At 41.4% G+C, this 16,958-nt stretch overlaps 2 protein-coding genes and 1 long non-coding RNA gene across 15 annotated transcripts in view; 1 reads left to right on the forward strand and 2 right to left on the reverse strand.

Annotated features, from left to right (window-relative positions):
* The window catches only part of LOC138749221 (uncharacterized), a 28,636-nt gene extending 20,771 nt beyond the window's left edge, over positions 1–7,865 (reverse strand). The window contains exons 1-2 of the long non-coding RNA XR_011348488.1: positions 7,807–7,865; positions 5,130–5,467 (exon numbers count right to left, since the gene is read on the reverse strand). This is a non-coding gene — a long non-coding RNA (uncharacterized lncRNA). The remainder of the gene's footprint in view (positions 1–5,129; positions 5,468–7,806) is intronic.
* The window catches only part of LOC138749219 (cortexin domain-containing 1 protein), a 49,619-nt gene extending 39,876 nt beyond the window's left edge, over positions 1–9,743 (forward strand). For 10 of the 11 annotated variants that reach the window (XM_069910329.1, XM_069910332.1, XM_069910327.1 and 7 more), the window contains one exon: positions 8,712–9,743. In XM_069910329.1, coding sequence (XP_069766430.1) covers positions 8,754–8,945 — 192 coding nt within the window. In that variant the 5' untranslated portion in view covers positions 8,712–8,753 and the 3' untranslated portion in view covers positions 8,946–9,743. Of the gene's footprint in view, positions 1–6,153; positions 6,313–8,711 lie in introns of those variants that run through there. The other variant, XM_069910336.1, reaches the window with a different exon arrangement.
* A 3,110-nt stretch (positions 9,744–12,853) lies between these two features.
* Positions 12,854–16,958, reverse strand: part of fah (fumarylacetoacetate hydrolase (fumarylacetoacetase)) — a 60,815-nt gene continuing 56,710 nt past the window's right edge. For all 3 annotated transcript variants that reach the window (XM_069911730.1, XM_069911732.1, XM_069911731.1), the window contains one exon: positions 12,854–13,241. In XM_069911730.1, the coding sequence (XP_069767831.1) occupies positions 13,165–13,241 (77 nt within the window). In that variant the 3' untranslated portion in view covers positions 12,854–13,164. The remainder of the gene's footprint in view (positions 13,242–16,958) is intronic.

Genomic DNA, 16,958 nt, shown 5'->3' on the forward strand with positions numbered 1-16,958 from the left:
TTTCTCTACATATCTCAGTCCATTTATATTTATTTAACTGCTTATTTAAATCTGCTTCCCATCTGTCATGATTTATAAACCCCTTCTTTCCAAGCTTTCTTTTGTAATAATTTATACATACTTGAAATAAATTTCTTTATATCTCGGGTACATAACAATAACTCTACCACGGTTTTTGCTCATAATACTAAACTTTGACCAAAACTTGCACGTAAAAATCTCCTAATTTGATAATAACAAAATCAAGTATTTTCCAATACCTTAAAGTTTTCCTTCATTCTACTAAAAGTACTAAATTTCCTGGCTTCAAAACAATCTTTAATTTTCTTAATACCATAATTTTGCCAAATCTTTAAAAATTGATTTCCCATAGAAAATTAAATAAGTCCATTTTGAAATAAAGGTTTTCTTCTCCTCCTCCAATCTCTTTATCAACGTTATTCCAAATCTCAATTAAATGTTTCAGAATGACTGTTTCTTTATTTGCTATTAACAATCTTGTTCTTCTTTTCTTTGGCTTGGCTTCGCGGACGAAGATTTATGGAGGGGGTAAAAAGTCCACGTCAGCTGCAGGCTCGTTTGTGGCTGACCAGTCCGATGCGGGACAGGCAGACACGATTGCAGCGGTTGCAAGGGAAAATTGGTTGGTTGGGGTTGGGTGTTGGGTTTTTCCTCCTTTGCCTTTTGTCAGTGAGGTGGGCTCTGCGGTCTTCTTCAAAGGAGGCTGCTGCCCGCCAAACTGTGAGGCACCAAGATGCACGGTTTGAGGCGTTATCAGCCCACTGGCGGTGGTCAATGTGGCAGGCACCAAGAGATTTCTTTAGGCAGTCCTTGTACCTTTTCTTTGGTGCACCTCTGTCACGGTGGCCAGTGGAGAGCTCGCCATATAATACGATCTTGGGAAGGCGATGGTCCTCCATTCTGGAGACGTGACCCATCCAGCGCAGCTGGATCTTCAGCAGCGTGGACTCGATGCTGTCGACCTCTGCCATCTCGAGTACCTCGACGTTAGGGGTGTGAGCGCTCCAATGGATGTTGAGGATGGAGCGGAGACAACGCTGGTGGAAGCGTTCTAGGAGCCGTAGGTGGTGCCGGTAGAGGACCCATGATTCGGAGCCGAACAGGAGTGTGGGTATGACAACGGCTCTGTATACGCTTATCTTTGTGAGGTTTTTCAGTTGGTTGTTTTTCCAGACTCTTTTGTAACAATCTTGTATTCCATTTATAAATAAATTCTTATGGATTTATCTCCCCTATTTTATCAAGTTCTATATTCACCCATGCTGGAACATCATTTAAATCATACATTGCATCAGTGGTTTTCAAACTGCCCCCCACCCTGACTCACATCCCACTTGAAGTAATCCCTATGTCATCGGTTCTCTGTGATTAGTAAGGGACTGCTTAAGGTGGGAATGGAAGGTTGAGAACCACTGCTCCAGACCCAAATGTTACTGAAATATTTTGCTTGAGAAAAATTGTCATTGGCCCATTTCCTTTGGAGTTATGGAACTGAGCACATAACGAGTCAATTAGGGACAATTAAAAGAGTTGTTTTCAAACCTTTTTCTTTCCACTCACATACCACCTTAAGTTACCATTACTAATCACAGAGCACTGATGACATAGGGATTGCTTAAGGTGGAATGTGAGTTTAGGGGGCAATTTGAAAACCACTCCATTACATTAATAAATCTCAACTGGGCTGCTTTATAATAATTCATAAAATTAGGGAGCTGTAAACCTCCTAAATCCTATTTCCATGTTTATTTTTCCAAAGAACTTTTGCCATTTTCCCTTTCCATAAAAATTTTCTAACTCAAGCATTCAGTTCCTTAATTTTTTTTTTGAGGATTTGCAATTGGAATCGATTGAAATAAATATTGTATTCGAGGAAAACCATTCACCTTAACACAATTTACTCTATTTATTAAAGTAATGGGTCACATATTGGATCTTCCCAAATTTTCTTTAATTTTCTTTCATGAAGGTAGATAATTCAAATTAAATAATTTTGTTAAATCTGGTTGCACACGAATACCTAAATATGGTCTTTCAACATCTGGCCATCTAAATTCAATTTCTCACTTACATTTTGCATAATCCTTATTAAATAAAGACATAATTTCACTTTTATCCTAATTAATTTTATAACCAGATATCTCTCCATATTTTCTTTTTATTCTGACTTGGTTGTAAAGAATTTAAAGGATCTGTTAAATAAATCAAAATATCATTTGCAAATAAATTTATTTTATGTTCTTCCTGATAATACCCATAATCTTAGAATCCTGTCTTATTAGTTCATCTAAAGGTCCTATGGCTAAAACAAATAAAGCCGGTTACAATGGACAACCTTGTCTACTTGATCTAGTTAAATCAAAAGGTGTTGAAACCTGACCATTAGTCACTACTTTCACACTAGATTTCTTATACAGGTACGCAATCCTTTATCCAGACATCTAAAATCCGGAAAGCTCCAAATACTGGCATTTTTTCCTGGTGCTGGTACAGCGGAGGGAGAGAGAGAGAGAGACAGCAGCACGACGAGGTTGGGCGGGGGGGGGGGGGGGAAGAGACGGCAGCATGACTTTGGTGGGGGGGAGAGAAAGAGCAGCGTGACTTGTGTGGGCGAGGGGGAGAGAGAGACGCCAGCGCAATTTGGGTGGGCTTAAATCTGGGGCAGCTGGCTTTGTTCTGAAATCCGGAAAAATCCAAAATTCGGAACACACTGTCCCCCAAGGGTTCCAGATAAAGGATTGTGTACCTGTATAACATTTTAACCCCATCTATAAACAAGTCCTTGGAAGTATTTACTTTGAGAAACTGAAAGCTGTTTATTATCTCCACCTCTGCATTGTTGACCAGGGAGTGAACTCACCATTGTAACCTCCATCCTCACTGCTGCTGTTCTGGGAAGGCCCTATTTTCTGTTCCTCAGAGAGTGGCTCCACCCTGCTCCTTCCTTAAATAGCAACATGATTGTTGCCACACTGGTATCAATAGGCTCCTCTATGTTGCCACTCAGCGACAAGGAGAGAGATATGAGCATTGCCTCCATCATTACAGGCATCCAACACTGATTTGACCACATCTTCTGTGCAATTGATGCACACAGTTAGTACATTGCATCGTCTTCTTGGACAATTGTCCCCTTTGTCATTTACTCTCTCCCATCTTGGACAAAGTCACAAACCTCCCCTACTGTTCTGCCCAACTCCCTGACTTGCTTTCTACATTAAACTTATTTACCATTAATTTTTCCTGGTTCCAAAATATTTCTGATTTCTTGTCTCCAATAATGTTGCTGGGTATGACCAAAATTTTCCGTGTGTATTACCAGAGTTGAAAGTAAATCATAAAATTCTGTAGACTCCGGAGTTGATGTTGGGCAACTCCATAACAAAGGGTCACTGTCTGCAGATCAGGGACTGAAATGAGGTGGAACTTCTTCACTCTGAACTCGTTGAACTCCCTACCATAGAAAGTTGTTGAGGCCAGTTCGTTGGAAATATTGAAAATGACATTAGATGTTGTACTTATGGGTAAAGGCATCAAGGAGTAAAGGGAGAAAGCAGGCTAAGGCACTGAATTCATATGATCAGCCACAAGGACTAGCCCAGAGTGGCATGGTTGGTGCAATGGCATCACAGCGCCAGCGACCCAGGTTCGAATCTGACACTGTCTGTAAGGAGTTTGCACGTATTCCTGATGTCTGGGTGGGTTTTGCTCCGGGTGTTCCAGTTTCCTCCCACCCTTCAAAACATTTGGGCGGCGTGGGCTGGAAGCACTTGTTACCATGCTATGTCTAAATATAAAAAAAAGGAATGGTGGGACAGATTCAAAGGGCTGAATGGTCTGCTCCTGCTGAGTGACCTGCTGCATTTCTAAAGCATATTTGTGTGTTGCACTCGACCCTGGCAACTGCAGGCTTTCTTGTTTAATGACATAATCCTGCTCCAATTTTTTGATGATTCTATGTAAGATCAGATAAATCTTTTCTTAGGTTAAATTATTTTAACTTCATGGATAAAATCAAATCAGCTAAAGTGGGATGTAAATTTTGATCCAATAAATTTGAGCATTGTAGCATGCACTCTCCATAGTGCAACCAGCGTGGTTTTCTACAAAGCCAGACCCTATTAATTGAACAGATTCAAGATTACAATAGCGTGTACAATGAAGAATGCATGAATAGTATTCCAAATGCATTTTCGCCAAGACATTCAGAGCCGCCAATAAATGTAATTATAAAGTTTTTCAATCACAGAGCTTTTGAACACGTCTCTTTGAGCTTTCAGTTTGAAAGGCGAAAGGATTACTGAAGCACTGGTAGTTCATTGATTTTGGCTGCTTGCCAAATGAATACAAGTTTTGGCCCTGCTGGATTTGAAGATGATGTTGAAGGTTCTTCAGAAGTCAAGAATGAGGAAAACATCTTACAGTTACAGCGATTCTATTAAATTTTCATTATAGTACTGGTCAGACAGGGTCTGCCTGTTACCCAGTAAGTAATTGATTGAGCAAGTAAATAACAAAAGAACTTGAGCACATGATTCCCTTTTTATACTGCAAACTGATCTAAACCAGTTGGAGAAAAAAAACTACTGAAAAGATACTGCAATACACATGTGCTTGAGAAACTCGGCAGGTCACTCAGCATCCACGGAGTTCTGTGGCTTTGCAGACAAAGAATTAGCAAGGGTCTAGCAACAATATATAAACCATGTTACCATAGGCCCTTTTATAGAGAAAAAAATGTAAAGGCATCTTTCCACCGCTGCACTTACCTCCATAAAAGGTCCTGTGGTAAACCACTGTTGCGCTATGATTGGCTGTTGCTGGCTCCTGAGACCGATACTACCTATAGCCCTTTGCATGCTCCCCATTGCACTCTTCCTTGATCGGTCAATGAGGTTGATGGCTGTTCCAGTTTATAGTTAATAAAAGTCGATTAGTTTCACAACTTTGGTCTTTTGTGATTATTGATGGTGCAAAGTTTTTATATATACAACAGTACAAAGAACTTTTTTAAAATACTATCAACAACAGCGAGGAAAATAAAGTCACAGATCACAAAAAAAAACAATCCTGAAGCAACCATCACATAATGAAGAACTTGGGCCTACCTTGGAGATGGAGCCTGGAGACTCGATCCCTCTTCCTCTGCAATCGCTACGACAGCCACCGCCTCAGGTACAGGCTACTCTAGCGCCAACTCTCCGGAGCACCGAGGAAGATGATGCTGGTCAGGATCTTCCTCCTGAGTTTCAGGAGCCCTCGCGCATTGGCGCTGCGCAAGCTTTGATCCTTCCTGTAGGGGGGAGTGTGGGGGGGCGATTCCTCGCTGGACTGCTGAGGTAGCAACCTAGACCCCACGGGCAGGTCGAATTGCCGTCTGTATCAACGGAGGAGGATGAAGGGGATATCGTTGGAGTGGCTGAAGAAGAAGAAATTTTCCCAGGGACTGAAGAAGATAAAAGTGATATATCAGTGTAGGCCCTCGGCTAAATCTGTTCAATATATTGAAGGCAAACCTGGGTTCTGCAGCTTCTCATTACGTAGACCCAGCAAGCCAAATTGATATATTAACTAAACAAATTCAAACGTTGTCAAATCAAATGAGTCGGTGTTTTTCATCTATAAAGGATAAGTTTACTAGTACGACCGATTAAATGTTAACTATTATAACTGATCTGGCAAATTGTATGAAGCAGGTGGACAAAATGCAAATTAAATTTCAGAAAATTGAGGACTTTTATGACGGTCATGATAGTGTGGAACAACATAAAGAAAGGATGGTGAAGATGGCGGACTCTTTTACAGGATGGGAAGTACAAAGAAGTGATTTCTTAAAGAAGATTGAGGCTCTGGGAAATCAAAGTTAGGGAAATAGTGTAAGGTTGTTGGTTTGCCAGAAGATTTCAAAGGCTCAGATCCGGTGCAGAAATGGATTCCTGATGTTCTGGGGAAAGATTATTTTCCGAATTGGACAGAGCTCATAGAGCTATTAGAAAGTCACTTCCTGGCCAGCCGCCACATTCCATCTTAATTAGATGCTTGCGTTATCAAGATAAGGAAACGATTCTGTGAGTTGCAGTTAAAAACGCAAGAAAGCATCAGACTCCTTTGTTGGTCGGGAATAGTAGAGACTTTTTTTTTAATGCAGATCTGAGCCAAACTATTATAAGGTGGTGTAAAGAGTTTAATCCTGCTAAATCTATATTGTGGATATAACTTGGCTTTTAGATATCCAGCAACTCTCAAGGTCTTCTACGGGGATTTTCAAACCCAGGTTTTTTACTGATGAAGGTGATGCTCTTTCATTTGCTAATTCTTTGCCTGAAAATAAGCAGGAGAGAAGTCAGGAGCTCCTTCTCCAACAATTGAAACCAGCTCAAGAAGAGAGGAAGAACGGTTCACAGTTAGTGGAATGCCATGATGCTCAGGTTAACAGAGATTTGGAAGAAGCTTATCGTCCTTCAAATGTTTTTAAGTATTGCTGTTTTTTTAATTGTTCTACTTGGGGGAGGTGGTTTTGTTTGCTTCTCCTTCCGAGGTTGTTGGCCACTTCATGGCGTTAGTCACTTCCCGTATAGTAGAGGGGGATAGTACTCCCTAAGCAGTATTTTTTTGGGGAGGGTTTATAGTTTTTTTTTTCTTTGGGGGTTTCCTTTCTTTCTTTCTCATCAGTGTTGCAACAGTTGCGATACATTTGTGGCGAGTATATGCTTCAGGCTCAAAGATGCAGTATAACCGCACTTATTAAGAAAGCCTATGTGCTCTACCTCGGTTGTAAAATTGGTGACCAGTACAAACTTTGAGCTCCTCACATTTGTTGTGCAACATGTGCAGTCAACCTGAGAGTTTGGCTCAGGGGTACATTATGCGATTAAACATGGTAACTTCATTACAAGTTCATTTAATGTTTCTCCAACTTCCTACATGATACAGCAAATCTGAATTGATCTTTGGGTTCAGCTTCAAGTTGTTTATCATAATCCCCAATTTTATTTAAGGAAGCAAACCGTTTGGGAAAAAAATGTTGTTCAGTGTTATCTATCTTGTTTATAACCGCAGAGCCCACCTCACTGACAAAAGGCAAAGGAGGAAAAACCCAACACCCAACCCCAACCAACCAATTTTCCCCTGCAACCGCTGCAACCGTGTCTGCCTGTCCCGCATCGGACTTGTCAGCCACAAACGAGCCTGCAGCTGACGTGGACTTTTTACCCCCTCCATAAATCTTCGTCCGCGAAGCCAAGCCAAAGATTTATTCTCTTAATTCAATTGGTTTTTCTATTATCGTTTTTTTTCTTTACAAGTTCCTGCTTGGCTGCAGAAAGTAAGAATTTCGGTGCATGTGTAAATTGTACAGTAAATTGTACAGTGTGTACGACAATAAATTCATCATCATTCATCAGAATCCAGAGACCTAGACTGGAAGCATCATCATCAATCTCAAGGGAGTCCCTGCCAAAAACTCTTATGTGGAAGAGGAATTCAGGAAGGGAAAAAGTAATTTGCATGGAAAATTAGAGATTAGGTCCTTATTTATAAACCAACAAAAAGTAAAAGTAAATCAGCTGTTGCATTGCCTTTTAAATGCTAATAGCGAACTAAAATGTTGCCTCATTTATGAATATGAATACCACTGCCCTTGAAGAGCTCATATGGTTTTCTGGTCACTGTTTAACAAAAGAGAGATTACAGCTATTGAAAGGATACAGAAATCAGCATTGTATGTTTGAGGGGTTGAAGAATTGGATTTTAAGAAAAGATTATGTAAATTGGACTTGTACTCACTGAAAGGTCGAAGGGTTGCAGCAGTATACGAGTGCTGTATAACATCGAGAAGCATCCAGGTTGATTCAGGGCAGTAGAACTGGGGATCACATTGCACAGCTGAAGGGCATAAATGCAAACCTAAATCTTGGAAACATATTCAGCACAAAAAATGAAGATAAAGAAGTAAATCATGGAAATCTGCAGAAACTGTGATTGAATTAAAAACACGACGTTGGAGAAACTCAGCAGGTCAAATATTGTCCTTGATGTAACAAAGATAAAGATACATAATAAATGTTTCAGGCTTGAGCCCTTCATCAATGTCTGAGTAAAATGTGGGCAGGCGCCTGAACCTATAGGCATGTGCCACTGTGGATGGCTGCTCTGCAGAGTAACATGGAGAGATAGGTGATTCGTCAATAACTCTACTCTGCATAGAATTGGCAGAAACCGATCTCGCTGTTTATCATTGGACTTTTCCCGTGTTTACGGGAAACTATTTTACTTATTTCACTGGCGTTGCCGTTCAAAAGCCTCTGTTGAGTTTTCTTTTGTGATGCTAAATGGACCTTCTTTAAGTTCATGCACTTAGTTCCTGAAAGGTTTCCGCATTACTCTCTGCTCTTTACCTTTTGGTGTTAGGAGCACTATTGCTGGAACATGTGACCTGTGAGTGAGTAGAGGCGATAAAATATTGATCTAAAACAGAGGGTGACTGTTGTCCATCTCAGGGGCGCTGATGGACTGACTTCCTCCCATGTTCCAAAATATGTGCTAGGTTCATTGGGTGTGGGCAAGATGGGCTGGAAGGGCTTTCTACGTTGGTGTGTCATTAAATTTAAAGGCGGAAAAACAATTGGGCCTTTCATTATGTAACCCATAATTAAAATAAACATGTTTGCCTCTTTTTTTTAAATTTGAAGGGATTTCAGGATGGGAGCAGTGACAGGCGAACCTGATGAAAGATGTCCAAAGCAATGGAGAATACGACCCCTGAACCAGTTTATGTCGACGTGGACAAAGGATTGACATTGGCCTGCTTCGTTTTCTTGTGCCTCTTCTTAATTTTAATGATTATTCGATGTGCAAAGGTGATAATGGACCCATACAGTGCCATCCCTACATCCACCTGGGAAGAACAGCACCTGGATGATTGATAACCCCAATGTCGGGACAGAGGGAAATCGCCAGGCTCTGCCTTGTGGAGGCAGAGAGGAACTGCCTGGGTCCCTCGGAGAAGGCTCAACCAATCACGATTACCAAGCCTAATATTAGAAATCTGTGGAAGATTTTACTGGAAATTTGCATGTGAATAAGTGCCTCACTAAATAGTGTGTTTGTCTCAAATGACCTTTATGTCAATATCATACAATCCACTGAACCAATATATCTGCCACACATTGTCTATTGTCTTTAGTAGCATAGGATGAATACCAGTCAATTAGCTGCTATAAATATAACAATACCAAGTAACGAGGTCAAAGCCTGCTAAATTCTGTGGTATAAGATTCCTTGGTTTTTTTAAATATAAGCAATATCTAGCAAAGACATCAGTTTGGAATGCTTCGTCGTGAATATCCTCACCTGGGTTCAGGTAAGGTGAGGGAGGGTGACGTGAATCGAATTTGTTATTGAAAACTGTTTACAATTGTTGGTGCTTTCCTGACTTGTAACCTTGCTCACACTTCAGCCACACTTGCTAATCTTGTAAAGTATTGCTTCGTGCTTAGAGAGCCAGTCTCAGCAGATGAAAGTCTGAACGATCCCTTCCATCTTAATATATTGGGTTTGCAGGGGTTTGGGAGAATCACGTCATTCTCCCCCTGGATTACATCCCAGGACTCCTAGGTAGACCTCAGTGGTGCGTAAAAGAAGTCAGCCTTGCTCTCCATTCTCCTGACTCCAGGACCCATACCAATGTTTAACAAGCTTAATAAAAGTAATTTTTAAAACTTTCAGTTTGACTCAGTCTTTCAGTGGGAGCAGGCTCAAGCACGCGGACAGATCCAATCGTTTCACTTGGGAGAGGTTGTGGTATCAAGTTCTTTCAAAAACACAATGCTGGAGAAACTCAGCTGGTCAAAAGCAGCAAAGATAATGATAGCTAACCAACATTTTGGGCTCGAGCCCTTCATCAAGGTGTCAACCAGCTTTGACCAACTGAGTTTCTCCAGCATTGTGCTTTTACTTCAACTGCGGTATCTGCGGACTTTCATGTTTTCCTTCAAGTATATTGAATCCCATGGAATCTTACCTCCTGCACCCACTCCCTGACCTTGAACACTTCTATTTCCATTTGCCTTTCAATGGCACCCATTCAAGGCCTTTCAGAAAACCAGGGGCGTTAGAAAACATGTTTTCCCTTTGCTAATCTCTCTCTTTCTTCCTTCAAGCAACACAATGAAATGGATCAGGCAACATTTCAATATCCATGTTGACTATTTATGTCTTTGACCTCTGGATGTTTTCTATGTTTTCCTTTGGAAGGATTTGTTATTTTTCCCATCTCTAACGTGAGGCGGGCAATGTGTCTCCTAGAGAACAGGCCATCGCCGTCATGCAGCCATTACGGTCACTGCCTCACTGCTCCATCGATCCGGGTTTAACCCTGACCTTGGGTGCTGTCTGTGTGGAGTTGTGACTATATGGGCTTCTCCGGTTTCCTCCCACACCCTGAAGATGTGTTAACTGGCCACGACAAATCTCTTAGTATCTAGATGTCGAATCTGGGGAGTATTTTGTGTGAGAGGAGAAGTAAGAAAAAGGGATTGATGTGGATTAGTGGATGCTTATAAATTTGATGGGCTGAGGGGTCTAACCCCATGCAGTATGTCTGTTACATATTCCATCTCTATTTGTACTAGTATGTGGAAGGTTCAGTGTCATAGAGTTCTACAGCATGGAAACAAGATGTCTCCTTACCTACCAGATGGCCCACCTAAGTTTTCCTATTTGCCCATGATTGCCCCACATTCCTCTATACCCTTCCTTATCCATGCACCCTGTATTAATATAATTTAAACATTACAACTGTCCTGGCACTCATTCCATATACCCACCACTCTCTGTGAGAAGATCACCCTCAAGCCCCTTTTAAGTAGTTTCCCCTCGTGCCTTAAATCTACACCCTCTAGTTTCAGATTCCTCTACCCTGGGATAATATGCCATTATCATGATTTTATAGACCTCTAGTTCAAAGTTCAAATTAACCGTCAGAGGACATGCTTGACATCGAATACAACCCTAAGATTCTGTTTTCCTGCAGGCCAGGCAGAATTTCTAATTACCAGTAACTGCAAACTGTACCCAAAAAGAAATGTAAGCAAACTGATTGTGCAAATACAGAAAATAAATATTCAGTGATAAATAGTAATCAAAGAGCGAGCCTTTAAATGAGTCTCTGAATGAGTCTGTTGTTCAGATGTTAGATGGTGGAGGGGTAACAGCTGTCCCTGAACCTGGATGTATGAGTTCTTCTGGCACCTGTAACCCATTCTTGATGGCAACAGCGAGGACAGAGCACGTCCTGTGGCGTGGATCCAGCTTCTTTCTAATTGTGATGGTGGGGAGACATTTGCCTGCGATTTACTGAGTTCTACAAGGTCTCCCCTCAGCCTCCAATGTTCCAGGGAAAAAGTCCCAGCCTGTTCAGCCTCTCCCTGATAACTCAAGACTTCCAGTCCCTTTTCCAATTAAATATTTGTTGTGATGGTCTCTCTATTCCAAACTAAGGTTATTTTAAAATGTTTGGATGTAATTCTGCCTGGCGAAGATCCCAATCAAGCAATTGAAAATGAAATAAAGATCAACTCTGCTAACCTTTAAAGCTAAAGCTTTAAATCCCCAATGATATCTTAATTCTTCCCTCCCCACTAATTGGCCCCTCGTCACCTACCCCAGTGACCGCAGGATATGCTCCACTTGCGCCCACACCTCCTCCCTCATCACCATTCGGGGCCCCAAACAGTCCAAAGAGAAGCATGTGAATCTGCAGGGGTCGTCTACTCCATCCGGTACCTCCTTTGTAGTCTCCTCTACATCGGAGAGACCGGGAGATCGCTTCATTGAGCACCTCGGCTCTGTCCACTGCTGCAGTCTCCCAGTGGCCACCACTTCAATTCTCCATCCCACTCCCTTGCTGACATGTCTGTCCATGGTCTCATGCATTGTTTAGACTGAGACCACACACAAATTGGAGAAACAGCACCTCATCTTCCCTCTGGCCAACCTCCAACCGGATGCCATCAACATCGACTTCTCTGAATTTTGTTCAAAAACCCACCCTTCTTTGACCCCACCTCCTTTCCTCCAGTGCTTTCCTTTTTCCTGTCTCCCATCACAGACCTAAATTAATTCTCACCTTTCATCATCCAAATAACACCTTTTGGTTGCTAGGTCTGGACTCCTCCCCCACCCATTCTTCCCCCTTCATTTCTAGTCTTTTCGCTGCCTGTATGATTTTTGCTTGGGGGTGGGGGTCAAGCCCAAAACATCCTTATCTCCAATGTACACTGCAAGAACAGCTGTGTTCCTTCAGCATTTCTGTGTGTTTTAAAAGCTAAAGCATTTTCTTTATTCTGTGGCAATAATAGAAAGATCTGGATATAGATTTCAGGTTCAATGAATTTGGTTCATTTGCCTCCTGTCAGTGGATCTCGAGTGTTACGAGCTCTTCAGATTTTCTGCTTGACCTCCATGTAGATCATTGAAACAGATGATCTGCCCACAGTGAATGACAACTCCTACAAAAGTATTTCAGAGACTGTGAGGGACATTAGGGCATTACTGAGGGTAATATATAAAAGCATGAAGGCTTAATTTTAAATTTAGACATACTGCATGGTATGCCTTTTTGGCCCATGAGCCAGTGTCATCTAATTAACCTGAAGCTTTGAAGGTTGCAAGAAAATTGGAGAAAATCCATGCAGATTTAAGAAGAATATACCCACTCCTGCTGGACCACACGGGATTTGAACTTGCGCTATCATAGCATTGCAGTTACCGCTACACCATCCGTGCTGCCTTATTCACACTTGGCATCAACTTCAAACACACCAGCAATGTCGACCTTTCAATTCAAAGTTTTATTGAAATGTTATCATTTATTTCAGAGCCATTAATTCTGAAACGTTTCGCTCAGAATTCTGCAAAGATGTAATCTCTTCCCCACAAAAAATAAAATCAATTCAGATACCATAAGGGATTTATTTTTTTTAAAATGGCAGTTAACAACTCCATCTTAATCATAAGATGAGATGCCTCCCAAATAGGAATTCGACTGAGGGGCATCCGGACAAAGGCAGCTCTACGAAGTAATTGAGACGGGAGATTCTGGGCACCATTCCCTCACTCTCCCGTCACAGCTTGCTCAGCACTTTATTTCTGAATCGCCAAAAGAACTTTTCCAACACATTCACCGAAGCCAATTCGATAACAATCACCTTGGCAAAAACCTAAAATGTAAAAGTAAATTCCCATTAACAGCAGAGACACAACACTGGCGAATTTAACAATCAAACCTGGGGATCAGGGATTCTGATGTCAGATCCCATATTTATTGTCAGAGAACACACACGACATCATGTACAACCCTGAGATTATTTTCCCTGTGGGCGAGGCAAAATTATCGGCAGTGCAAAAACTACCCGATTTGATGTACAGATGGAAACAAATAAAGTATAAACAAACTGCAATACAGAGAGAAAAAAAAAATCAATAAAGTGGAAAAGTAAGAATCCTTAAATAAGTCTCTGATTGAGACTGTTGACGAGTCTGATGATGGAGGTGGACCAGCTCCTCCCGAACCTGGTGGTGCAAGTCTTGAGGCACCGATACCCTCTTTCCTAATGGTAGCAGTGAGAGCAGAACACGTGCTGGGTGATGTGAATCCTTGATTTCTGCTGCTCTTCGACAGCAGTGTCACCTTTGGATGTTCTCATTGATGGGGAGTGTTTTACCTGTGATATCCCAGGCTGTGTCCACTACCTTTTCCAGGGGTTTCCATTCTGTTGCTCACTTTAGAATTAGATCCTCAGTTTCCTTATTGGCAGACCTCAATCAGTGTGGATTGGAACCACCATCTCCTCCTGTGCTAATCAGCACAGGAGCACCACAAGTCCCTTGATCTATTCCCTACATACTCACTATTGTGCAGCCAAGTTCAGGTCCAATGCAACCTATAAATTCACTGACAACACCATAATTGTAGGCTGAATAACAGGCAATGATGAGTCAGGTACAGGATGGAGATCAAGAATTATGGTTGGGTGGTGCCAGAACAAAAAGCTTGCTTTTTAATACTACAAATGTTTCCTGCTGCAGAATTAAATGTTTCAGTTTTATTCTTGCAACAGAAGTTTGATACAAGGGTTTGTAGTGATAGAAGGCTAGTGGTCCCTCTGACCACTAGAGGGAGTCGGAGACTAGTTTGGTTGCAGCTTGGGATGAATTCAAGATGGATGCCTCAACATGGTCACATGTGTACTTTAGCTCCTAAAGTATAGTTGTTTTAAAAGAACCCAAGTTTCTTTATTACAATAAAAGAAATGTCACATGGTACCAGGAGTGGAAGAAACACCAGGAGTGTCATTATCAACAGAGTTATGGACTGGACTGGAGAATGGGTCTGGAAATGTCAACCATGAGTGGAGGTTGTTCAAACAAAGATACATGCTGAACCTGGCAGCCATTGGACTAGATAGCAAATGATCCATGGAAGATTACAGTGCTATTTGCCATGGCCGGACCTCAAGCACTAGAGGTTTGCAACACATTTGTTTTTGCTGAGGCAGCTAACCAGGGCAAGTTCTTCAAGGTTATCGAGATATTTCACCAAAGGAAAATGAAACATTCAAGAGGTATGTTTTGCTCATGCATGCAGCTGCAGGGAGAGAGCTTTTATTTCTCTCTCTCTCTCTCGAACATCCAATCTGTGATCAGATTGTGTTTGGGATTATTGATAAGTAAGTGAGAGAGAAGTTGTTGTGAGAGACACAGCTGATCTTAAGAGAAGCCACGCCAGTGAATGAGCTCTTCAGCATGTGAAAATGTTCAGTGACAGTGCAAAAGCCAGTGACAAACGAAGTCATAGCCACAGTGTGTGTCACTGTGACAAGCATCAAAAACAATCCCCGTCTGTGGAAAAGTCTGTAATAAGTGCCAGGGGCAGAATTACTATGGAAAGCTATGTTTTTCCAAAGGGAAACAAAACAGAAGTGAGTGTGCACACAGTACACACTAGAGAAGAAATTGTTGTTAGTGATACACTTTTCATGGTCATGGTAGTGCAAGCAGATTATAAATCAACAGACAGTGAACAACCAAGTGTGAGCAGAGTCGGGCAGGACAAGTGGACTGTGTCATTACATATGAATGGAGCTAATATTCCTTTTGAGCTGGACATGGGTCAAAGGCCAATTTGATCTGTGAATGCGACATCAGGGCAATGAAGATTAAACCATACATCCATGCAAATCCTGTACAGCTCAAAGCCTTCAATAAACCGAACATTGACATCAAAGGTACATGTAAACTCAAGGTGAAAGTTAAAGATAAAGAGCACCACCTCAAGTTTGCAGTCATCCCAGATGGATATGAATCACTGCTTGGTGACAAAGCATGTGAAAATTTAACCCTAGTACACACCAGGGAAACTTCTTGTATTAGCTGATGCATTATCCAGGGGAATAGTGCAGAGTGAAGCATTATCCAGGGGAATAGTGCAGAGCCCGATGTGAATCTGCTCACTGAATTTCTTCATGGATCTGACATGAAATCCAAGAAGATCACAGCTGAAACAGAAAAGAACACAATTCTATAGAAGATCATCAACAATCTGAAAGAAGGATGGTCTAGAGGTGAATGTCAGCCACACTACATCAGAGCTGAACTGAGTGTTGTCAATGTGTTTCTACTCAGACAGAGAATTATAATCCCTCAATTACTACAATAAGAGTGGCTGAAAAGGGTGCATGAGGGGAACCTTGGAATTGAAAAATGTAAGATGAGGGCCAGAACTGCTGTTTATTGGTCAGGGATAAAACGCTGACATTAACAGAATGGTTTCCAACTGTGAGACATATTTGAAACATCATGCAAAGAGTGGGGAGGTGGGGGATTTGGACAAAGGTGACCCTTGTATATAATTGAAAATGTAATGCATTTTTATTATCATGGATTATTCACAGTGTTTGAGTTTAAAAAGTTACGAATAAAATATTTATTTTAATCACGCAAAGCAGATAAAGGAACCCATGATATTAATTAATTACCAGCAGAACCATGGCAGAAAGTTGGAACTGATCTGTTCCACATGGATGGAAATAATTACCTGCTGGTTATTGACTGGTCCTGGAGAAACACCATCTCATCTTTACTGTGCGAGCATGGTATGGATGATAAATAAAGGTGACTTGACTATCTATCAAACTATCCAGAGATTGAACTGCTTCCTAATATATCTGCTGCTTGTATGATCCAATATATGAAATCGATCTTTGCAAGACATGGAATTTCTCAAATTCACTACAGTGACAATGGACCATGCTGCAGCTGTAGAGAATTCCAGAACTTTACAGAAGAGTCACACTACCCCTCAATTAGCAGTTTGGCAGGGGAGGGTGCATGGAGGGGATCCCATCCCAACCAGGAAAAGTCAAGATAAAGAAAATAGCCTGAGCACTGGTTGCTGTGATGTGACAAACCCCTAATACACATTTCATACCTTTGTTCTGAATGTTGTATGTAACTGTGGATGGTTAAGTGTTAAATGTGGAGGTGGGGGGGGGTGGGTGGTGGGGGGGGTGGGTGGTGTTGGGGGGGGAGAGAAGGGGGATAGAAGAAGCTTGAACGCTACAGAAAATGTATAGAATTGATCATTGTAAACTGTAATAATGTCAATGTTGTCAACATTATTATCGATAAGATTGATAATTGAGTTTAAGTTTGAAAAATTATAAATAAAATATTCAAAACTTTGCAGAAAAATACAATTTCTGACATGTGACTTCAGGTCCTCTGCATCCACAAAGAAAAGGCAAAGCAGAGGAAGAAGTGCACATAGTTAAACAGTTGCTCAAGAAAGCATGAGACAGTGGCTCAGATCCGTATCTACCTCTATTGAGTTAGAGAGCTTCGCCACTTAATCATGGCAAGTCACCCGCTGAGGTTCT

This window comes from Narcine bancroftii, chromosome 14, assembly GCF_036971445.1.
Source record: "Narcine bancroftii isolate sNarBan1 chromosome 14, sNarBan1.hap1, whole genome shotgun sequence".
Taxonomy (NCBI): Eukaryota; Metazoa; Chordata; class Chondrichthyes; order Torpediniformes; family Narcinidae; genus Narcine; species Narcine bancroftii.